Below are 24,746 nucleotides of genomic sequence, written 5' to 3'. Positions count from 1 at the left end.
CAGTTTGTTACAGTTTTATCAACATATCCTGCTGCTATGTGATCTTGATGTGAAAAGAAAAGAAATGATTTAATACTTTAAACAATCTGTGGCTTTTCTTAGAAATAAAAACGTGTTTTTAATCATTTGAATAATAAATTAAACTCAAATCAAATGGGAGTGTAAGTTCAGTTTGTCTGACCGGACTGGTTGATTACACATTGCTCTTTACAATTTTTATTTGTATTTATTTATTTATTCTTTTTTTTTTTTTCTGTAAAGTGTCTTTAGACGGCCTTGTTGTTAAATGGCGCTTTAGAAATAAACTGAATAAATGAAAAGACAAATTGTGTCTCAAGTCTGCAAACAGGATCAGAAATGAACAAGAAAAACAACATATCATAGTTTTTACTTTAATTGAACTGAATCATATGAAACCCGTTACATTTAAATAAAAGCATCCAGAGAAACGCGGGGCTCCCCTCAGGCTGACAGCAGCTCTGGTTTAATGCATCACCAGGACGCCGGTCTGATGGGTCACAGAAGGTCACCGGTCCTTATCCATCACACTTCATTAATAATTCACCCCCCCTCCCCCCCCACACACACACACACACATGTGAATGATGTAATAGTGTGTCTGCCGATGATTTGGTGCCGCTGCGCGCCATGTGCTCATCTCCCGGCCGCCAAATGAAGACAAGATAATCCTGGTTTGTGGACAAATAAAGAGTGAGTAAAATGTTACCGCATAGATTTAAATAAACGCTGGTGGGAAACAAAAGTGATGCTGAGCTTGATGCGGCTTGACGGAGAGGCAGGTGGAGTCGTGGCTGCTGGGAGGGAGGGCGGAGAGCGGAGCATCCTCCCCCGTTGTTCCTGCTGCTGGTGTGAGGCGTGCGTAAAGACGCGTAGATAGACACGCTCCGGCAGCTCGAGTTGGACCGGACCACTGTTCCAGTGCGACACGGGATGTGGTTCGGACCAGCGAGTGGTGCGGCACCACGGGGGGAGGCATCTGAAGCAGCCTGTCTGAACACACCGCGGGGTGAGGAGGAGGAGGGGGAAGCAGCTCCAGCGGAGAGGCAGACAATGCGGCTGGTCGATGCGCTCATCGCTGCTCTCTGAGAAAATGGACACGGCATGCGTCGTGACTTGATTTGATTTCTTTCTTTCTTTTTTATTTTGGGATTCGTGCCGAATATTTTTCCTGCACTCCCTGGTTACTAAGGAACCAAATCAAAGATGAAATTTCCAATAGAAAACCCGACAAAGCAAGTAAACTGGGACCCAGAGCAAGGTTGGTGAATCCATCATTTCCTCTTAAATCCTGAGTTTGCTGCCAATTCCAGAATGTGTTGATATGAAAGGCTGGTCTCAGCAGCAGCATCAGCAGCAGCAGCAGCCCGTTGAGGTGGGCTACCTGCAGCACATCCGCATTACATTCTTCACACGCTTGGACAGTTCTGCTCCGTTTCCTGTTGCTGATTTGTCTTTTATTCGCACTGACAGGCTGAATCATGCAAATGTGTGTAAACAGCAGAAAGGTGTTTGTGACAGCCGGGTCTCCATCATTCCTGTTCCTGTTCTTAGTTAGCAGCATTGATGGGAAAGTCAGAACAGCAGAATGTCTGAGACACGAAGCTTTTCAAAACAAAAGCACGAAGAGCTACTTTCCAAATTCATCCAAAATATATTTCATTTCATTTTTAGAGATACATAAATAATATTCATTACAAATATCTACATTTCAGTTAAGCGTATTGGTTCCATTCCAGTCCAGTTCAGCTTATTTATATTGTGTTAATTATCTACTGATGTCTTCAGGCACATTAAAAGACAAACGGCTCCAATTCATTTAAACAGAAATTCACCATAAATCCAGTTCAAACCAGTTTTATAAATCATATAAATGAACTGGATTCAGTGACAAACCGTCAAATCAGACGTAAGGCACTCTACTATATCATTCATCACAAGTTTTATGATCTTTTGGCCCCAGCAAAAAGCATAAAGTTATGTAAATTAATAAATGTTCAGTAACTTTTAATCACAAACCAGAAACCAAGCAGAACCAAATGATCCAAAGAAATATTTCAAATTAAATGATTTTTACTCATGTCATTCATTTTAGTGGTAAACTTACATCAGTTCTACAGTATTAGACCAAATATATGTAAATGAAAAGTTCATATCTGTCCCTCTCTACAGAGATTTTAATCAATAACATTCTGTAACAAGTTGCACAAATTATATTCATATAAATGTTCATCTATATGTAGAAACTATACAAATTTAGCAGATCAAATAAATATAACTAAATCATTTAAAGCAGTTTTAGAATGTGCATATCAGCTAAATCTGACATTTTAATTAATTACTAAGATACTTTTTCACTCATTTTATTTGTGAGTCTGAAGTAGTAATAAAGTTTTAAATCTATTCAAAGCAGACAGTGAGAAAACTACCAGATCTGCAGCTGAGAGGAAAAAAACGATCAGCTTCCTCTCTCACCTCTTGTGATGTCATCAAAACGATCAGCTTCCTCTCTCACCTCTTGTGATGTCATCAAAACGATCAGCTTCCTCTCTCACCTCTTGTGATGTCATCAAAACGATCAGCTTCCTCTCTCACCTCTTGTGATGTCATCGAAACGATCAGCTTCCTCTCTCACCTCTTGTGATGTCATCGAAACGATCAGCTTCCTCTCTCACCTCTAGTGATGTCATCGAAACGATCAGCTTCCTCTCTCACCTCTTGTGATGTCATCGAAACGATCAGCTTCCTCTCTCACCTCTTGTGATGTCATCGAAACGATCAGCTTCCTCTCTCACCTCTTGTGATGTCATCGAAACGATCAGCTTCCTCTCTCACCTCTTGTGATGTCATCGACTGGACTAAGCATCTGATGACTCAAAACAGAATCAGCTCTTTAATTTCTTCAGTTTGCCTTTTAAAAACTTTACATCATGTAAAACTTGACAGTAAAATTATTTCTTCTAAATAAAATAAATAATTACATATGAATGTAATTACACGTAGATAGTGTCCCTTTTATCCTTACTTCATTCCTCTAAAGTTTTTATATTCTTATAACTTATATATGTTTTTACCAGATTCCTTGTTAGTGCATTTTAAATATTTGACTGCATGACTTTTATTTTGAAAAACTGCTTTTACCGGAAGATGTAGCAGCTTGATGACGGATTTTATGAGTTAATGCCTGGAAGCAGCTCACTGCCATCAGGAATCAGAACCAACACAGAACCATCACAGAACCAACAGAGAACCATCACAGAACCATCACAGAACCATCACAGAACCAACAGAGAACCATCACAGAACCAACACAGAGCCAACAGAGAACCAACAGAGAACCATCACAGAACCATCACAGAACCAACAGAGAACCATCACAGAACCAACACAGAGCCAACAGAGAACCATCACAGAACCATCACAGAACCAACAGAGAACCATCACAGAACCAACAGAGAACCATCACAGAACCATCACAGAACCAACAGAGAACCATCACAGAACCAACACAGAGCCAACAGAGAACCATCACAGAACCAACAGAGAACCAACAGAGAACCATCACAGAACCAACAGAGAACCATCACAGAAGCATCACAGAACCAACAGAGAACCATCACAGAACCAACAGAGAACCATCACAGAACCAACAGAGAACCAACAGAGAACCAACAGAGAACCATCACAGAACCAACAAAGAACCAACAGAGAACCATCACAGAACCAACAGAGAACCATCACAGAACCAACAGAGAACCAACAGAGAACCAACAGAGAACCATCACAGAACCAACAAAGAACCAACAGAGAACCAACAGAGAACCATCACAGAACCAACAGAGAACCATCACAGAACCAACAGAGAACCATCACAGAACCAACAAAGAACCAACAGAGAACCAACAGAGAACCATCACAGAACCAACAGAGAACCATCACAGAACCAACAGAGAACCATCACAGAACCAACAGAGAACCATCACAGAACCAACAGAGAACCAACAGAGAACCATCACAGAACCAACAAAGAACCAACAGAGAACCATCACAGAACCAACAGAGAACCATCACAGAACCATTACAGAACCATCACAGAACCAACAAAGAACCATCACAGAAGCATCACAGAACCATTACAGAACATCACAGAACCAACAGAGAACCATCACAGAACCAACAGAGAACCATCACAGAACCAACAGAGAACCAACAGAGAACCAACAGAGAACCATCACAGAACCAACAAAGAACCAACAGAGAACCATCACAGAACCAACAGAGAACCAACAGAGAACCATCACAGAACCAACAGAGAACCATCACAGAACCAACAGAGAACCATCACAGAACCAACAAAGAACCAACAGAGAACCAACAGAGAACCATCACAGAACCAACAGAGAACCATCACAGAACCAACAGAGAACCATCACAGAACCAACAGAGAACCAACAGAGAACCAACAGAGAACCATCACAGAACCAACAGAGAACCATAACAGAACCAACAGAGAACCAACAGAGAACCAACAGAGAACCATCACAGAACCAACAGAGAACCATCACAGAACCAACAGAGAACCATCACAGAACCAACAGAGAACCAACAGAGAACCAACAGAGAACCATCACAGAACCAACAAAGAACCAACAGAGAACCAACAGAGAACCATCACAGAACCAACAGAGAACCATCACAGAACCAACAGAGAACCATCACAGAACCAACAAAGAACCAACAGAGAACCAACAGAGAACCATCACAGAACCAACAGAGAACCATCACAGAACCAACAGAGAACCAACAGAGAACCAACAGAGAACCATCACAGAACCAACAAAGAACCAACAGAGAACCATCACAGAACCAACAAAGAACCATCACAGAAGCATCACAGAACCATTACAGAACATCACAGAACCAACAGAGAACCATCACAGAACCAACAGAGAACCATCACAGAACCAACAGAGAACCAACAGAGAACCATCACAGAACCAACAAAGAACCAACAGAGAACCATCACAGAACCAACAGAGAACCAACAGAGAACCATCACAGAACCAACAGAGAACCATCACAGAACCAACAGAGAACCATCACAGAACCAACAAAGAACCAACAGAGAACCAACAGAGAACCATCACAGAACCAACAGAGAACCATCACAGAACCAACAGAGAACCATCACAGAACCAACAGAGAACCAACAGAGAACCAACAGAGAACCATCACAGAACCAACAGAGAACCATAACAGAACCAACAGAGAACCAACAGAGAACCAACAGAGAACCATCACAGAACCAACAGAGAACCATCACAGAACCAACAGAGAACCATCACAGAACCAACAGAGAACCAACAGAGAACCAACAGAGAACCATCACAGAACCAACAGAGAACCATCACAGAACCAACAGAGAACCAACAGAGAACCAACAGAGAACCATCACAGAAGCATCACAGAACCATTACAGAACATCACAGAACCAACAGAGAACCATCACAGAACCAACAGAGAACCAACAGAGAACCAACAGAGAACCAACAGAGAACCAACAGAGAACCATCACAGAAGCATCACAGAACCATTACAGAACATCACAGAACCAACAGAGAACCATCACAGAACCAACAGAGAACCATCACAGAACCATCACAGAACCATTACAGAACCATCACAGAACCAACAGAGAACCAACAGAGAACCATCACAGAACCATCACAGAACCATCACAGAACCAACAGAGAACCATCACAGAACCAACAGAGAACCATCACAGAACCATCACAGAACCATTACAGAACCATCACAGAACCAACAGAGAACCATCACAGAACCATCACAGAACCATCACAGAACCATTACAGAACCATCACAGAACCATTACAGAACCATCACAGAACCATTACAGAAGCATCACAGAACCATTACAGAACATCACAGAACCAACAGAGAACCATCACAGAACCAACAGAGAACCATCACAGAACCAACAGAGAACCATCACAGAACCATCACAGAACCATTACAGAACCATCACAGAACCAACAGAGAACCAACAGAGAACCATCACAGAACCATCACAGAACCATTACAGAACCATCACAGAACCAACAGAGAACCATCACAGAACCATTACAGAACCATCACAGAACCAACAGAGAACCAACACAGAACCATCACAGAACCATCACAGAACCATTACAGAACCATCACAGAACCAACAGAGAACCATCACAGAACCATCACAGAACCATTACAGAACCATCACAGAACCAACAGAGAACCAACAGAGAACCAACAGAGAACCATCACAGAACCAACAGAGAACCATCACAGAACCAACAGAGAACCATCACAGAACCATCACAGAACCATTACAGAACCATCACAGAACCAACAGAGAACCAACAGAGAACCATCACAGAAGCATCACAGAACCATTACAGAACCATCACAGAACCAACAGAGAACCATCACAGAACCATCACAGAACCATTACAGAACCATCACAGAACCAACAGAGAACCAACAGAGAACCAACAGAGAACCATCACAGAACCAACAGAGAACCATCACAGAACCAACAGAGAACCATCACAGAACCATCACAGAACCATTACAGAACCATCACAGAACCAACAGAGAACCAACAGAGAACCATCACAGAACCATCACAGAACCAACAGAGAACCATCACAGAACCAACACAGAACCATCACAGAACCAACAGAGAACCGACTCTTCTTTCAAATCGTTTATTAAAACTGTTTAAAGAGTGAAACAGGAAAAGCAGAAACCTGCTGGAGTTTTACTTTAACCGGCTGTAAACCAGCTGCAGTCCAGAGGTTCTGCTGATCCCATCAGAACATCTGATGGGATCAGAACACCTGATGGGACCAGAACATCTGATGGGACCAGAACATCTGATGGGACCAGAACACCTGATGGGACCAGAACATCTGATGGGACCAGAACATCTGATGGGACCAGAACACCTGATGGGACCAGAACATCTGATGGGACCAGAACATCTGATGGGACCTGCCCCTTCAGCTCCTCCTCCACCATCAGCCCCACCTCTTCCATTATGGATCATCATCTGTGTATTTTCCTTCTTCCTCTGTGGTCAGAGAAGCGCAGTGTGAGGCCAGAGGGGTGAAGGCGTCTAATGGCATGAAACACTTTCCCCTCCCTGCTTATCTAATTTACAGGAATCAATGTGAAGCTGTTTCAGTAGCTTCACAATGAGTTTACAGTAATGGCACCTTCACCTCCAGGAAGCCAGACGGTGTTATGTTCGCTGCAGTTTGGTTTGGACTGCAAGTCGTAGTTTGGGTTCTTAGTTTACATTTATTTTTCTAAATGTCATAAAACATGGCTTCCTGTGGTTTCCTGGTGAGCCGCAGTTTACACCTTCACTTTCTGACAGTTAATGTTCCTTGAAGACTGCTTCATCTAAAATGTATTACATGAAAAACAATGTAAATAAAACAACTTTTCCTGTTTGTTTATCGTTTATCACAGTTATCAGTGTTTGGAAGATCTGCTGTCAGCTTGGTGAACCAGGGAGGCGTGTCTGCATGAGGGCTGTGCTGTGGTCTCATTTTTAAATCCTCTGATTAGAGAACATTTACATTTACTGCTACATTTGACCCTGAAGTTTTTAATTCTTCTGCAAAATCAGTTTATTGGGAACGTTTAGAACTGCTCAGCTGTTGGTGATGAACAGATTACCCATCAAGAGTTTAAATGTCTAAATAAAACTAATCTTACAAGAATTATTTCCAAATTCATCTCTAAATCCTATATTCAAGTCACTCATTGCATGAAAATCCTTGAAAGAAAAACACTTGAAATATCTTTAGTGTTGATAGAAATGTTTTATTTTATGCCTTAATTAAGAAAAGAGATTATTGCCTTACACAAAGAAAATTACAAAAACTCAATTACCTGAAAAGATTCAGTAGGAAACATATTTCTTATGTTTAGCACTGATGGGGCAGTAGCTACGCCCCCTGGTGGTAGAACCAGGACGCTGCGAGCCGCCAGGCTCCTGAGGCCGTCCAGAACCGATTGCATAAAACCTGCAGACTTGGTGGCTTCAGCCGAGGTTTCAGTTTCCACAGGAAGGCCGACGGTGGCGCCGCGCTGCTCACCAACAGATCCAGAACCAGAAGGAAAGTCCGCTCCAGCGTGTTCAGAAGGCGTTTACACACAAACCCAAGGACGAAATGAGCTGAGGGTGTTTTCCCCATGTTGATCAGGACTCTGCTGCTGTTTTCCTGTGCAGCTTGTTGCAGCGTTTGGTATATTTCTGCCAGTAAACGTAACTTTCAGTGAATAACTAAAAATATTCGTCCGTCAGAGATTGAAACTGTTCTTGGACGTTCTTGCTTCCTGGTGGATGTTTGGCATAGAGTTAAAGCAGAACCGTTCCTCCTCCAGTTAATCCATTTCTCATCCAACCCTCCATGTGGGGATGAGAAGCGTCTCAGACAGCCGCCGCCCTGAGGCGCTCCAGACGGAGAGGTGTGGGCGTTTGGGTGGAGGCCAGAGCTTCATAAACCAAGGATTCTAAATGTGGCCTGTTGACCTGCAGCAACATCATGTGCATTTATTAATACCTGACCCAGCAGAGTGATGTTAGTGGGAACAATCTTCATGACATGTTTGGAAGATCTGCTGTCAGCTTAGTGAACCAGGGAGGTTGTGCTGTGGTCTCATTTTTAAATCCAATTCATTTCTAGGACTTTAATTAATTCATCGTATTTCAATTGAAAAACTTATATTGACCAAAAAAAAAGCCAATATATTCAATTGAAATCCCATTTTGTGGTAAATTAGTGGATAAATAGACAATGAGCTCAACAACAGACATTTATAGTTTTTAATCTTCAGGTTCTTCAGATTGGAGTAAAGTTCATCTTTCCAGAATCTCCTGATCATTAATGGAGCTTCTCTAGAAATGTGGGCTGTGCTCACTGACATTAGCGTTAGCTGCTACAGGTTTAGCATGCTATTTCATGCTTCATTGATAGGCTAACTGTTTTTAGCACAGCTGCAATACATCAATAGTCTTTCCCAGCGTCCAATCAGATCGTTTAGAGGAATTAACCCTCAGTGGACCAGAGAAGAGGCGCTGCGGTGCGTCGTTTCTGGATGTCGCTTGTACATCAGAAACACGATGCAAAATGTAAACATGTTAAAATCTGTTAATTATTTAATCAGAATTAACGTGTTAAAACCCGGCCGGCCCCACTTCAGTCAGAACCATTTCATCGTCATGAACTACTCGCCGTCATTTTTAGAACTTTTTCGTCATTCTGTGAAAACCAAACGAAGGACAGGAAGGCGGATCTATTCTCTGTTGATGGAAAATAACGACAAGCACAAAAATTGCTTGAGTTGCAAAGGACAACTTGCTTTCCACCTGTGATCCCCTGACACAGTGACGCCCTGGGTGTGAGCCGTATTGCCCAAATCAATAACCCATAACTGTTTGTAAATGATTGTTTTTCTCGGTTTAGATTCCATATTTTTAGATCAGAACATTGTTTAATACTTTCCAGCATGATTGAAGCAGAAGTTGAAGTTAATCTGAAGGTGAAGGAGGGCGAGCGTAACGTGGATAATACTTATTTTTTCCTGATAGCATTCCTCTGCAAGAAGCCGTCTGTTTGCCCAGAGTGAGCAGAGAAAAGCTTTATAGACCTTGTGAGTGGGGATAATAGGGTTTTTAATGGCTGTAATGCTCTTATGTCTGTATGCAGCAATGGATCTCTAATTATTAAATCTGAACCGCAAACCATTAGGAATGGTTTAGTTAAACCCATGTCATTGGTTTACATTTTTAATTCTACATGTCAACAAGCTGTTTACCACAGACCAAGACAGATGTGTCTGGGCTCTGGGATCGTATCGGCAGACCAAAATGCCTTTGCACTCACTTTACAGGGAAGAAAAAATCTCCAGATTTCTCGTACTTTTCCCTCCAGGCCATGGAAATGTTTTCATGTTCCGTCTGTCCAAATAAAACTTAACATTTCTTCTGGTTTTGTTTCCTAGTGGCGGTCCAGACCCACTTGGTGCCGCCCAAAAAGATGCAGCCAGGCATGGTGAAGTCCAGCCTGGTCCATGCCAGCGTGGCCACCATGCAGAACCCGATGGGCTACGACCCGCGGGCCAACGGCCACTGCGCCCTGCCGCGCCTCTCCATCTCCTCGCGCTCCGCCAGCATGGTGGCCAGCCTGGACGCCAGCACCGACGGCTCCATCGCGGCGCTGCAGTCCGTGATGAAGTGGAAGACGGTGATGGCGGTGTTCGTGGTGGTGGTCCTCTACCTGGTGGCTGGAGCTCTGGCCTTCAAGGCCCTGGAGCAGCCCTTTGAGAGCAACCAGAAGACCAGCATCACCCTGGAGAAGGCCTCCTTTCTGGAGAGGAACCCCTGTGTGACTCCCACCGAGCTGGACGCCATCATCAAGGTGGGTTTGGATCTTATCCATGTTGCATCTAGTCTCCAACAGATGGGCTTTCAAAACGCTTCAGGAGTTGGAGAGCAAGTCAAGTTCTTCAACGACAGAATAAGTTGTTCAGGGAAGGATTACGCCTTGACCTTTAACCCAAGGGAAGGGAGAGTCATGGACCAGCAGGCCACAGAAACCATTGATTTTATACCAATGAACAGGTGAAGGCAGGAAGTGTTGCAGAATTAAAGCCTAAAGACGACAGGCTGCATGTTTATGTGCAGATCAGAGATGGAGGGAAAACTATGGAGATTAAAATACAGAAAGGAAGTAAAAACTACAAAAACAAGAACAGATGGAAGCAACACGAGCAACAGCCACAAAAACACCAGAGATCAAGATGATAAAACTCTAATTCACTTTTAATTTAATTTGCGAATAAAAACAAAATGTTTGACTATGAATCCATTAGTCCACAGGTGTCAAACTCAAGGCCCGGGGGCCAAATCTGGCCCGCCGCAGCTTTTTATGTGGCCCTCTGGACTCCAAATTACATCAATAAGTCCTTCCAGTTTTTCACAAATCTGCAAAAATCACACAAAATCAACAAATTTCAAATTTTTTTCCTGATTTTACTGCTAATTTTCTCAGAATTGGTCAAAAACGTTGAATCCGTAACTGATATGACGAGTGATAAAGTCACATTTGACATCATACATTAGCGTAAATATTGTAAAAAAAATAACGATTACAAATATTTCTTAATATTCACCACAAAATCTGTCATTTTGATTGCAAAAATAAACACTAAAATAATCACAAATCCCAGAGGAACAGCTATTTATTGATATTTTAACAGTTTTATTGGTTTTATCAATAGATTCTGGTGCAACCGGCCCTTTAAGAACATTCAGATTTTTGATTCGGCCCAAAATAAAAATGAGTTTGACACCACTGCATTAGTCTGTTTGCACAGTCTAATATTGTGTTTCTACGTAGCATAGCTAAAATCAGCCTGGACTTTATCTCACATGTGGAAGATCAATGATGAGATTTGCTGTAAATTAGTCAGACGTTGTTTTGGAGGCTGAAACAGGAGAAATCTGACCTGAACTGTCCGTTCATGTTGACATTCGTCATAAAAGGAAAACGTTGGACAGGAAATGTCTGCTGTTCTCTGTTGGCTTAACATTTATACATCTGCTATAGGAGAGGTTGACTTCACTGTTTGGAGAATCTCAGATCTTAATTCCAAAATTTAAATGATCAATTCTACATTTTTGCAGCTTTCTGAACTTGAGTGTGATATCTGAGGATGTTCTTGTGAACTTCAGAAAAGTCTCACCTGATTTGACTCTGACACTCCACTTGGCCTGAGAAACCTGAGCAGAGGTGTGTGTGTACCTGTTGTTCCCTTCAACACCTGTTCCTGTCTGTATTAGACCCACAGTTAGGAAGTCAAATGTATTTATATCCCATTCAAGGTTAGAATTAAATTGATTCCAGAGAAAAGGGACAGAATGATCCATCTAGAGTTCAAGGAAATAGAAAAAGTTGGTGGGATTTTTCTGACTTCAAGTAGAAACTCAACCAGTGATGAACTGAATCAGTCATTTATCAGCACAACTTGGGAAATTTCCCTTGTTGTCAGTTCATAGCTCCAGGAAACAGAGACCGAGTTCAGTCAGGATCCAAATTAGCCGTCCATTTAACTGTGTTTTACTCTGACAGCAGCAGTGATATGAAGCACAGCTGTGATTTATTCTGCTCTCTGGCATTAAACTGAATCATCGTCCAGACTGAGGGTCACTGCATCACCATGACACGCACAAGTGGAAACGGGAATGGGAAAATGATTTGAGATGTGCCGGAGTACGATGAGCAGAAAGTTTACAGGTTCAGGCCTGAAGATCAGCCAGACGGCAGGAACAAAAGGAGAATCCAGCAACCTCATGTAACAACCAGGCAGTTCTCAGTCTGCAGCCCAGTCCTTGAACTAACCCAAACGGGTCGGTGGCGCTCGTCTTTCCACCAGAATAACCCCATTTGATCGCCCACTCTGCTCCACAGAGCCTCTCTCCCTCTGCAGCTCATCCAAACTTTCTTTGGATCCGTCCTTTTTCTGCACCACATTCCCTTTGTTGTACTCAGCCTTTCAGCCACTGATGCTCCATCATGAGTTTTTGAAAAAATCAATGAAAGTACTTCCTAAAAAGACGTGTGGAAATGAAAACCTTTAGCGTGGCGAGCCTGGGGTCCAGAGGAATCAATTATTCATTGAGCAGATCTGCAGACACAAACCTCCTGGAGGGAATCACAGCCAGCAGCGTCTTCTGGACAAATCAGCTCAATCTCTACTTCAGATTCATGCCATGAAAGAGCCAGTCTGAAGGAAGACTATCTCAATGCGGTCAGTGAATTTAGATATTTGAACGACTCGGTTTCTACCTGATGAACAGCAAACCGTAGCAAGCCGGAAAATTTAATGTGTTAATGTTGTGAAATGACAACATGAATTTTCTTCTTAACTATTTCCCCATGTCAAATAGTTTCAGTTTCCAAACTTTACAAAGTGTCTCAAAAGAATGCACAACTCTTCACCGTTTTAAACTTAGTCACAGTGAAACCACCAACTTCAGTGTTTTTTTTTATAAAGATTTGGAAAATAGAAGGAAAATAATGAATTAACGGCGATCGAAGATTCATTCATTTAACTGCAGAAAGAACAGAAACAAGAAAAACAAGAAACTGAACACAAAGAAGTGAACTGAGCAGGAAAAGATCTGTTAACAACCAGGGAGCGTATCTAAGGTTTAAATGTCCTCAGTGCATCTCCTGCCTGTCACTCTGCTGAGCTGGAGGGAAAAATGCATCCAGCATCCAGAGTTTCTCCTGTAAACACTGAAAATCTTTAGAGAATCATTAAAGCTGCATTCATTTGAACTCTGTCAGTAAAACGCGTCATTGTTCAGTTCAAAGTTCTCTGAAGTTTGAGCTTTGTTAAGCTTGACTGGCAGCAGATTAATGATTACAGCACAGTTGTAATATGTTCACTGAGGGAAAGTGGAAGAAAGTGAATATCAGTCTTTCTGAATAACAAACGTCGGAGCTGATCAGCTCCTACAGTAGCAGAATGACTCAGTTTTAAGTGTCTGCTGTTTGAAGAAAAGGCCTGCAGGACCTGCTGCTTCACACGTACATCATCAGAAAGTCTGCCTGCTCCTCTTACAGCTTTGGCGATTAGTTATCTGTTCGTGCTCCAGTCGCTCGGCGGAGAGCTGGCAGCGGCGACGCTCTGTTGTCAAACTGTTCTGGTGAAGAAGTTGACAGGAAAATGGCAACCTTGGGAAGCCTGTGTGGGCCGATCTATCAGGACGGTGGCGCTCGTTAAGGCTCGCCGCACAGCGTGTGCTGACTTAATGCGGCCATGTGCGTCTTGACCTCGTCACGTCGGCTCCGCTACCGGAGATGCCCACTCACCCACTGGGTGCCACAAACACTGCAGCCCTAATTGGCTGTGGTTGATGACTCACCGTGGCATTATGTCTCTGGCAGCAGTTAGGCTCCATGTATTGATGACTCACTAATCTGCAAATAAACTTCTGCATTCACCGGATTACTGCAAGTAAAAATACATCAGAAACACTCTAGCATGCCATGAATTATGTAACATAAGAGAAAAGTGTAACAGGTTGGGTTTGTTGTTATTTCTAAGGATTAGCTGCACAGAAAGCTGCAGAGGACGGATTTAGCCTTAAAGTATTAGTTCAGAATTTGTTCTTTAATAGTAAAACCACCTGTTATCGTTGTTGAACTTAGTTCTTGGTTGTAGCATCAAAGGTTTCAAGGTGTTTTGGGTCAGTGTTCAGGTGTTACTGATGTAAAAGTGTTGCAGAGCAGAGTTGTTGGCAGCGTGTCAGAATGCAGCAGGGGGTGGAGAGCGTGAGGAAGCTGCTGCCCGGGTCGCTGCTGTCACCCGCTGAGGGGAGGAAACGCCGCTGAGAGGATGGAAATCTGCAGCGACCGGCTGCTCTCTAATGATCCTGCAGCGCAGGATGAGAAAACACATCAGCCAGCTGGAGGTGGCAGCGTTTCTGCACCTGTAGAGAAACCAAAGCAGACCAGAACATTACGGAGAAACAAACAGTTTGGCTAATTACCAAATTCACAAAGTTTCACATCAGATAAAAATAACCTGAACAAATCACAGTCCTCAAATGAGTTTGAGACTTTTCATACCAGTCTTGGTCATTTCACACTCGACTTCCTCCGGTTGCTTTTCTATCCACCAATTCTCACCTGCAAGGTTTCTCAAATGCTTTACATAGTTTTTATTAAATCTCATAAATGACAGGGTGTCAGCCTTAAAGGTGATTTTCCTTTCACTATTCTAGTTTGTCTGCCACCAAACAGTAATAATCCTGCCTTGTGGACAAAACATCAGATGTTTTCCCACCTGGTGGTCCGGTCGACCTGGTTCTACTGGAACCAGAACATCTGCTCCACCTCCAGCTGCTGTGGTTCTGAGTCAAACCAGCCTGTTCCCCTCCTGGCCTGTGGGGGCGCTGCACCAAGAACCACTGAAGGAAACGACACAAAAACCTCTGAAGACGCTGAGAGCAACTTCCTTCTTCACCAGATGGAAACAAGATGGAGGATTTTAGCGGTTGGAGGATTTCTCTTTAGGCTAAAGACCAGGAGCCATTTCTGCTGCTAGTGCTAGGCTAGCACGTTAGCTTTGGTTACCCAGAATGCCCTGCGCTGTAGTCCACTTCCTGCTTTTGGAGCGGCTTCTGCTCCGCTTAGCTTTCACATATAAATTCAAACCGAAGTTCAGCTGAACCCAGACTGAGGTTTGTTTTCAGACAGCTTTGGGTACCGTAGTTAAAAAGTTTCTGTTATGTTGGTTATTTTAAAGAACATGAAGACTTGTGTCTGAAGCGTGTGTGTTGTTCTGATTAGAGCATCATTTAGGCATAAAGGCTGTGGCGTTCACAGTGACCTGCTGCGGTGTGACCAGGTATGAAGCTTCTGGAAAATCTACTGTTCAGGAATGAGATTCCAGTGAAGAGACTTCAAGTGATCAAATAATTACTAGTATAATTATTGATTAGAAGCTGAGTTTCATATTTAGTTTCAAGCATCCAGCAACCCAAGGAGAGGAATGTGTCTGCTTAGCTTAGCTTAGCTTAGCTTAGCTTAGCTTAGCTTAGCTTAGCTTAGCTTAGCTTGAGATGGAGCTTTGACTCTGTAGTGGTGGCGTGCATGTGGCTTGTGCACGGCCTGTGTGGAACTGACCACATCATTTTAGACTGGCTGTGTGTGTGTGTGTGTGTGTGTGTGTGTGTGTGTGTGTGTGTGTGTGTGTGTGTGTGTGTGTGTGTGTGTGTGTGTGTGTGTGTGTCTGCAGCGTTGTGTGGAGCTGTGTGCCAAGATGAAAATGACTCTGTTTATATTGATTTTAGATGTAAATTAATGTCTTAACATAACAGATATTTGTTTTCACTATTGATTTGAATAAATTAGCGGTTATTTGGACAACCTGATACTTGCATCTCAGTCAGATCCTTTTCTTAGTGTGGTTGTAAAAGTTATGGGGCAAAAATAGAAGTCCTTATAAAATATTCAGACACATCGAGCAGCTATGTATTTCTGCCCCTCGACTCTAAAATTAGGAAATCTTTGGCTTTTTTGATGGGATATTTTCCCCTCATAAATGATTAATGTTTATTAAAACCTCAAGCACTTTGAAAGCGATTATTTTTAGATTTTGAGTGGATGTTGTTGGTTGGGTTGATGCAGCTGAGGCAATCGGATGTAAGACGGTGAGTAAGCAAGTGCAGCAGCGTGTTTGCAGGTTGTGTTTTGCCTTTACTGCTTGGAAATGTGTGTCAGAAGAGTACATGCATATTTTATTCTCACGGCGTTCAGGAAGCTTGAGTGAACAGATTGGGGGTTGCCCTGAATGAAGAAGCCGCAGCTGAAAGCATGGCGCTCCAGCAGTGATGAGACCAAACAGAACATCCACTCGGTTATTTGCCCCCAGAGGCAGAATATTACCGAGCACATGTGTATGAAAATTATAAAATAAATGCTTTTCTCATCTAATGCCCATAAAGACAGAGATTATAAAGAACAAAAGATGATAGGCTGATGTTCCTGGGTGCATAATGGAGCCCAGAGGGAGATCTTTGAGAAAAGATGCTGTAACTGGTTTTCAGTCTATAAAATGTGAACGAACCAGAAAAGACCGACTCTGAGCAGCTTTGGTTAAACAGGAACACAGAACAAGATCCTGTGAAAACGAGACTCCATCAATATTGTTTCTTTCTGAAACGAAGAAACTCCCTCAGGTTTTACAGTCAGTTGTGACACTAATCAACTAACATAACTTTAAATTACTTGAGTACAAGATCAAGAAAAACTCTTTCTGCAATTATTTTGGGGACTAAATGGACCAACTATGAGCTGACGGAGCAGCTGATGGAGGTCACATGACCAGGTGTGCTAACCTGAAACCGCAGCCTGAAGGTTCCTCCTGACTGTACTCACATTTTAACTGAGCTGTTTGCACTGACCCTGGGTTGAGTCCAACACGTCCTTTAAGTCTGACCCTGATTCCTACTGACTGCATTTACAGGATCCCTTTAATCTGCAACATGACGCTAAAAGCCTTGAAACAAATTCAGCAGCATTTTAGAACCTTTTGTTTAGTGAGATTATTTTTCCAATTGTCCAACAGATGAAAAAATGTATAATTCTGGTGTTTTTACAATAGTGTTAATTATTGTAAACCATTCCTACCAAACTAATAAAAATTCAAATTCTCAACCAAAAGTAAGAAACAAATCAAACCTTTGACTTAGGTACATTTATTAAGGGTTGGAGGAACAAAATCCATGTGCAGAGATAATTGTTTTACAACAAAAAGCCCCAGAAATCCCTGAAAATTCATATTAACTCATGAATTTAAAAAAATCCTGATGTTACTATTTTAACCCTAAAGGTTCCACCAGATGTTGTTTTTCCACTTTTTAAGATAAAATGTTTTAATCATCTTCATATAAAGTTTTATTTATTTTCAAAGTATTTTCATTTTTAAGACATTTTTAGACTTTATTTTGTCTAGAAGTCTTTTTCTGTGAAGTGCATAATGTGACGGTGTGTGTGGTTTGTCCAGACTTTTTGCATTAACACATATATTTATGGAATAATATAACAAACAACAACAGAAGTGCTGCATTTCACCTTTTACACAAGCTCTGCTGCCAACTAGTGGTCAAACATGTAAATTCAGGAAAAAAACAAACCGAGGGTCAGATTGAAAAGTTAACTCATAGATAAGTATGGTGGAGGATCTATGATGCTGTGGGTCGGTCCATTTCATCTGGAGTTCTCTGAGAAACGAGGGCAGTTTGAACTCTGGGAACTGAACCCAGCAGATGGAAAACCAGCCTTCTTCCATGAACGTTTCGGCCTGCAGACCCAGACTGAGCCGAGCTGAGGAGCTGAGAGCAGCGATGACTCCAGAAACATCTGGAGAGACGCCTGAAGATCTCTGTCTGGTTGCTCCAAACTGGTGTTAAATTAGAAAACTCTGAGCTGACGTGAGGAAACAGAGGTCATAAAAAGGTCAAAGGTGTGACAGGATCCATGCTGAGGGTCATGTGTGAATATCTGGGCAGAGGAACCGTCTGTCTGGGAGCCCGGCGCTCTGAACCGTTCCTTCTCTACGACTGCTGAGCTCCTCATGTTTAACCATTTTCTCTCCCTGTGCTTTGATCAGTTTATTTATGTATCAACCTTGAGTTTTGCTCCCTGTTTCCTGCAGCATGCGATAGACGCTGTGAGCGCAGGAGTGAGGCCTATTGGAGAAACGTACAACTCCAGCTACTGGGACATGGGCAGCGCCTTCTTCTTTGCTGGGACGGTCATCACCACCATAGGTAGGAGCCAGAGAGGCGCTCTGCTCAACACCTTCATGCGGCCGCATGCCGAGTCAATAAGATGTTAAGTTTAATATTAAACCTCACATAGAATGTAATAGATCACTTTGCAGAACATTTTTTAAACGTGTGAATTTTAACTTGTTCATTTCTATTAATTGCATAAATTTTAGCATGTAAAACTTTTAATGCAGTTATCAGTTTTATTAAAATACATAAATCCTGAGCTGGAAATGTGTTGTGTTTCTGGTACATCTGTAAATCTGCCAGATTTACAGCAGTGATGGATGATAAAGCTGCTTCTCTCGGCCCACTGAGGTTCATTTCTGCTTCAAAACGATCCGATTGGATGCTGGACAACAACACTGCTGTGTTCAAGTTGTGCTAAAAGGAGCTAGCCTATCAGCACAGGTCATAAACCACAAGTTATAAAACAAAACATTTATGAAAACAAATGTCATTGTTCCCATTTTCACAGTAAATGTTTTTCTGTCCTTTCCAGTTTTATTTGCAGTGGTTGAATAGATGCAGTAAAATCTCAGCTGACCTCGGCCTCATTATTATTCCCGGGTGATTTGAACGCCGGCGCTCGCTCCTGGAGCTAACAGCCTGTGAAGCTCAGCATTCTCATAATTGCTTAGAGAAACTGCTGACATGAACATGTTGTTTTCTCACAACCAGCCGCCTTCCTGAAACAGCTTCTGCTGCTTTTACACAAAACATGGTGACGATTCAGAGACCATTTAAAACACCAGCATCAGACAGGAGCTTCTCTTTCAGCTGCCGTCATGAAATCCATTCAGACACACCACTTGTTATCATGTGATAGATAAAAAGATAATATTTCATTTATTAAAAAACATTAGTGAACAATCAGCGTCATAAAGACCCAGTAACGGAGCAGTTTAAAGCTGGCTCAGTTTTACTGCAAACAGCAAAAACTTTGTGTTTAGATGTTTACAGCCGGCAGAGAAAAACCCCGAAAGAGTGAAAATGTTCCCCTGAGTACCAACTCAGTGGTGCAAATACTAACAAACTTCTTATTTGTATCATTTTCCTTTAGCTTCACATGACCTAAAAATCATTAAAATACACCGAAATTCGTCATCTTAACGTAAAAAATGTGAGTTTTAGTGCTGTGGTGGTGCAGGGGTTAAACACAGTCCTCATATGGAGGCCTCAGTGCTCAACGTGGCTGTCGCAGGTTCGATTCCCGGCCTGGTGATCTCTGATTACCCACTTTCCTGTCAACTAACTATCAAATAAAAGCCACTGGAGCTGATAAAAAAGTGAGTTTTAAGTAATTCTGCCAGCTGCTGCTGAACAAAAGCTTTAAAAGTTTTGATACTTTTTCCTAAATGTGAGAACCGGGTTTCAGTGGGTTAAAGATGAAGAAATCAAGCTGCCTCTTCCATCACTGATTCTTACCTCACTGTATGTAACAGTAAAGTCATTATTAATGCAGTTTCCTTTAAATCTAATCACAGTGTTGGAGCTTCTCCATGCACTAAGAGGTGCTGCATGAGGCCATCAATTGATTGAGTTACATAAGAGAAGCTTGATTGAGTCTTCCTCCTCGTCTTACGCGCCAGCCTTCCCTGCTCTTCCCTGCGTCTGTTTGGGTCTGAGCGGTTCTGAAACGCTCTCCTGTTCTCCACAGGTTATGGGAACATCGCTCCCAGCACGGAAGGCGGGAAGATCTTCTGCATCCTTTATGCCATCTTTGGCATCCCTCTCTTTGGCTTCCTGTTGGCGGGGATCGGAGACCAGCTGGGCACCATGTTTGTGAAAAGCATCTTGCGAGTTGAAAAGATATTCAGGGTGAGGAGTGTGTTGTCTTTGTTTTTATCAGAATGTTTTTTTTAGCTATCAGAGGAAAAACAACCTATGTAATGATGCCCAGTGTCTGAAAACTGCTGTCTTTATGTATCACTTTATCTTTTTAAAGGATATCCAGTGAGAATCTGTCATATTTGAATCTTTTAATAATCTACGTTTTCCTAGTTTCTAATCTCTTTCTTGGTTTGCTCAGCAAAAACACACACAGATCAGTCAGACGAAGATCAGAGTGACGTCCGCCCTCTTGTTCATCCTCGCCGGCTGCATCGTCTTCGTCACCATCCCTGCTGTCATCTTCAAGCACATCGAGGGCTGGACGACGCTGGAGGCCATCTACTTCGTTGTGATCACCCTCACCACCGTGGGCATCGGCGACTACGTGGCAGGTCGTCCTGCAGCTGCAGCCGTTTACTGAAGCTGCAGGATTCAGGTCCTCTAACATCGCTTTTGCTCCTGCTGCAGGTGGGAATCGCACCATCGACTACATGAACTGGTACAAGCCTCTGGTGTGGTTCTGGATCCTGGTGGGGTTGGCGTACTTTGCTGCTGTTCTCAGCATGATCGGAGACTGGCTGAGAGTTCTTTCGAAAAAGACCAAAGAAGAGGTGAGCGTCCATATTTCTGCATCTTCAACAAGCCTGGCGCTGCTTTCCTACGCAATTCAGCTCAATTCTCATCTCCCTTCAATGCTCCATCTGGAATTTCTCCCATTGAGATCAATTTCTCAGAATTAATTTCAAACAGGTGCACCAAAGAACAGAAGGAGTTTTGAACAATGATGTTGATTTCATAGGTCACAGAGTAGCATTTCTGATTGAGTAAAACCAGATCCAGTCGATTACAACTCTCCAGTCCGCTTGGCGTTCACATATACATACAAACCACATCAGAGTTCACTTCAACCGAACCCAGACAGAGGTTTGCAGACGGACCAGAGTTCGTCATTTGGGTTCGATTGTGTATTCACACGTCCATAAACGACCTGGACTTTCTAGGAAAACATTAATAACAAATGGATTAAAGCGGACTAACCCGTGGGAGCCATTTGTAGAGGCACACAGTAAAGAAAGAACAGCAATATTTTATTTTATTTAGCCTGTGGTAGACATAAAGTGGGAGTTCATTTCTCAGTCATATTTTCTGAATGTTCGATTCCCAAACTAAATATTTAATTCATGTAATATTTACCACATTAATCTCAAATTAAATATTTAGTTAATAAATTGAATATTTAGTTTGTTAACTAAATAATTAGTTCCAAAGTAAATATTTATTTTCCAAACTAAATACTTAGCTCAGACCTTAGTAACTAACTGGTAACTAAATAATATCTTCCAAATTATATATTTAATTTGAGCATTAAATGTTTAATTTATAAGCTAAATATTCCATCCATCCATCCATCTTATCCGGGTCGGGTCGCGGGGGCAGCAGCTTCAGAAGGGAGGCCCAGACTTCCCTCCCCAGCCTCTTCCAGCTCCTCCAGGAATCCCAAGGCGTTCCCAGGCCATAGAGAGACATCGTCCCTCCAGCGTGTCCTGGGTCTCCCCTCCTCCCGGTGGGACATGAACTCCTAACCAGGGAGGCGTCCAGGAGGCATCCTGACCAGATGCCCGAGCCTCAACTGGCTCCTCTCGACGTGGAGGAGCAGCGGCTCTACTCTGAGTCTCTCCCGGATGACCGAGCTTCTCTCTCTAAGGGAGAGCCCAGCCACCCTGCGGAGGAGGAAACCCATTTCGGCCGCTTGTACCCGTGATCTCGTTCTGAAGCTAAATATTGAGCTTGTGAATTAAATATTTTGTTTGGAAGCTGAGATTTATAAAACTATGAATAATATGGTGAAATAAACTCCCATTTTTTTCTTACAGGTCAAACCAAACAAAACATTGTTTGTATTTTTTACTGCGTAGCTTTACAAACCGCTCCCCTTCCTACTATATGTACTGATTTGAAATAAACACATTTATTGATGACATTGTGGTTCGTTCAGATGAGCCTCTATATACCTGCTGTTCTGATCGTTTTGGTTTCTGTTTCAGGTCGGGGAGATCAAGGCTCACGCTGCTGAGTGGAAGGCTAACGTCAGAGCGGAGTTCCGTGAAACGCGACGGCGCCTGAGCGTGGAGATCCACGACAAACTCCAGCGGGCCGCCACCATCCGCAGCATGGAGCGCCGCCAGCTGGGCCTGGAGCAGCGCGCTCACTCGCTCGACGTTCTCTCTCCAGAGAAGCGGGCGATGTTCGCCAGCCTGGACGCCGGCCGCTTCAAGACTTCTTCCCAAGAGAACATCAACGGCAAACTGAACAACCTGAGGCTGAAGGGCGCCAGCGAGACGTACGACCAGCAGGGCAGCGAGCAGACGCCGCAGACCGCGTCTTCCTCGGAGGAGAACCTCTTCAACCTGCGCTTCGGCTCGCTCACCAAGCTGGCCCGGCGCAACAAGAACCGCGACCTGTGCAGGAACATCACCGAAGACTCCCGGCGTACCAGCATGGCCATCAACACGCCCATGCAAGGCGAGGAGAGAACGGGCGAGGATGAGGAGCCAGAAGAAGAGAGCCGAGAAAAGAAAGAGGAAAACATCAGCCTGACAAACCTGTCGCAGTACGCAGCGGAGCGCAGCAAGCTCAACGGCTTCACAGCCACACAGGCCAAGGACAGAGAGAGCGATCAGATCTCAAATGCATGAACACTTCAGCTGCAGACATAGACTGTAGAACGAGACGGAAAGAAAGTCGGACTGAGTCCCAGGGAGAGTTCACAGTCCTTTGAGATGTCAAGAAACGTGCCTTTTCTGTTTCCTATGCTTCGACTGGAACCGTTCCCATCAAATTCAGTCATCGTGCCATAGCAATGGGAAGAAAACCTGCTGCCAAAAATGAATCAAAACAAACATCCAGAAGAGCCTGTTGTTCGATTACCTCATTACATATGTTGCTGTAAAATGGGCTACCTGTGATGTGAACTGAGCTGTCACTGGAGGCGCTCACCAGACGGCCATCTGTTCACACTGAATCTTATTTTTCTCTCACACTGTGGGCGCGACAGCCAGAGAGCTGGATTCCTGTCATTCATCTCCAGAGACGTTATCGATCATTTTGTCATCTCATACCGTGGTGGCTGTTTATGGGCCGCCGGCCTGCTGTGGAGGGACTTCTACCTTAATGACTGCAGTTTGGAGGGTTTTGGTTTTGCTGGATCAATAAACAACGCTAGTAGCTACCTAGAGGACATGTACAATTATCCCTACATTGTATGTGGCTTTGCATATGTAGCCTGACAGTAAAAAAAACAACTAAATATTAAGATCTGTGATGAAAAAAAAAGAAAACAAACTATACACAGTGCATGGTTATTAAAACACAACCATAGCAGCTAGCTGGAATAACCTAAAGAGTTACAGCTGTTATAATGTTTCCTTTTTCGTGAAAAAATAAAATGTTTGGCTTTCACTCCTGGTTTCTGCTCATCCACAGTAAAACTGTGTTTTTGTAACGTCTAATTGTGAATTAACACAAACATCCAAACAGCTCCGGCGTACTACGATTGTCAGCAGCCTTTATTGTACACAAATTTTTTACACTTTTTTCAATCTGCCTTTTATTTCTATCAGGATTTGACATGTCTACCTTGATTCTGTTCATGAATGTGATGCTGTTGATTTTTATACTCACTAGCATGTTTGCACCTGTGTTTCCTTGTTTTTCTATCAGCCATACACCTCGGTTTTGTGTATTTTCCATTAAACTGTAACATGAACAAAAAAATAGTGATATGAAGTGTTTTATTTTTAATAAAAATGCGTTTTTGTATGCTTAAACTGCTTTATTACCCAAATCCCTAGTAAACATACAGTTGTATATGTTTTATATAGGTTGAAAAGCTCAGTCAGTGAGCCTACATTTATGAATAAAAATGTTTTTTTTATTGGTCTGCTATAAACTTCTAATTTAAACAAAATGTCTGGGTTTTATTCACAAGACGCTGGAGGACGATGGGTGTTTTAGGGATGGGAATCTGATCTCTGCACATCTGGATTCACGAGCTACGATGCAATACATTTAAGATTCCTCCTCATCACCCAGTGATTCACTTAGACAAGATTTATGTCCTCATCACATGCATCTCGATTTGAATTCATTTAGCTGAAAAATACACTGCTCAAAAAAAATAAAGGGAACACTTTAACATTTAAGTGAACACTGAAGTGTTCCCTTTATTTTTTTGAGCAGTGTATATTGTTTGTATATATTTTCATTAATAAAAATAAATTAAGCAATTCAAATTTCAATAATTTTTAATTAATTGCTCTTTTACATATGGGAAATTAATTTTTTGGAGTTGAATCTTGATACATGGGCATTGTTGTCAGTTGCTACGGCAACAAGTGTGTGTATAGTATAGCCGACACAGGAAGGGGGGATAAAGAAAAATACCAGAGGTTTTGAGTTATTCTTCAGCCGTTTTCTG

General features: G+C 42.6%; 1 protein-coding gene across 2 annotated transcripts; it reads left to right on the top strand.

Moving 5' to 3' along the window:
* The first annotated feature begins 582 nt into the window (after positions 1-582).
* On the top strand, positions 583-24,096 carry kcnk10b (potassium channel, subfamily K, member 10b). 2 transcript variants are annotated; one of them, XM_008401921.3, is made up of 7 exons: positions 583-711; positions 10,093-10,508; positions 18,322-18,436; positions 20,097-20,257; positions 20,469-20,661; positions 20,738-20,880; positions 22,315-24,096. In XM_008401921.3, coding segments are annotated over exons 1-7 (1,680 nt in total). In that variant the 5' UTR covers positions 583-710; the 3' UTR covers positions 22,966-24,096. The 2 variants fall into 2 exon arrangements, with proteins under 2 accessions (XP_008400143.1, XP_008400142.1); XM_008401920.3 differs by having other exon boundaries at positions 584-1,279.
* The last annotated feature ends 650 nt before the right edge of the window (positions 24,097-24,746 follow it).

The sequence above is a fragment of the Poecilia reticulata genome, chromosome 22 (assembly GCF_904066995.2).
Source record: "Poecilia reticulata chromosome 22, P_reticulata-male-v2, whole genome shotgun sequence".
NCBI classification, from domain to species: domain Eukaryota; kingdom Metazoa; phylum Chordata; class Actinopteri; order Cyprinodontiformes; family Poeciliidae; genus Poecilia; species Poecilia reticulata.
The sequence above is the reverse complement of the archived record's forward strand: the minus strand, read 5'-3'. Positions and strand labels throughout refer to the sequence as shown.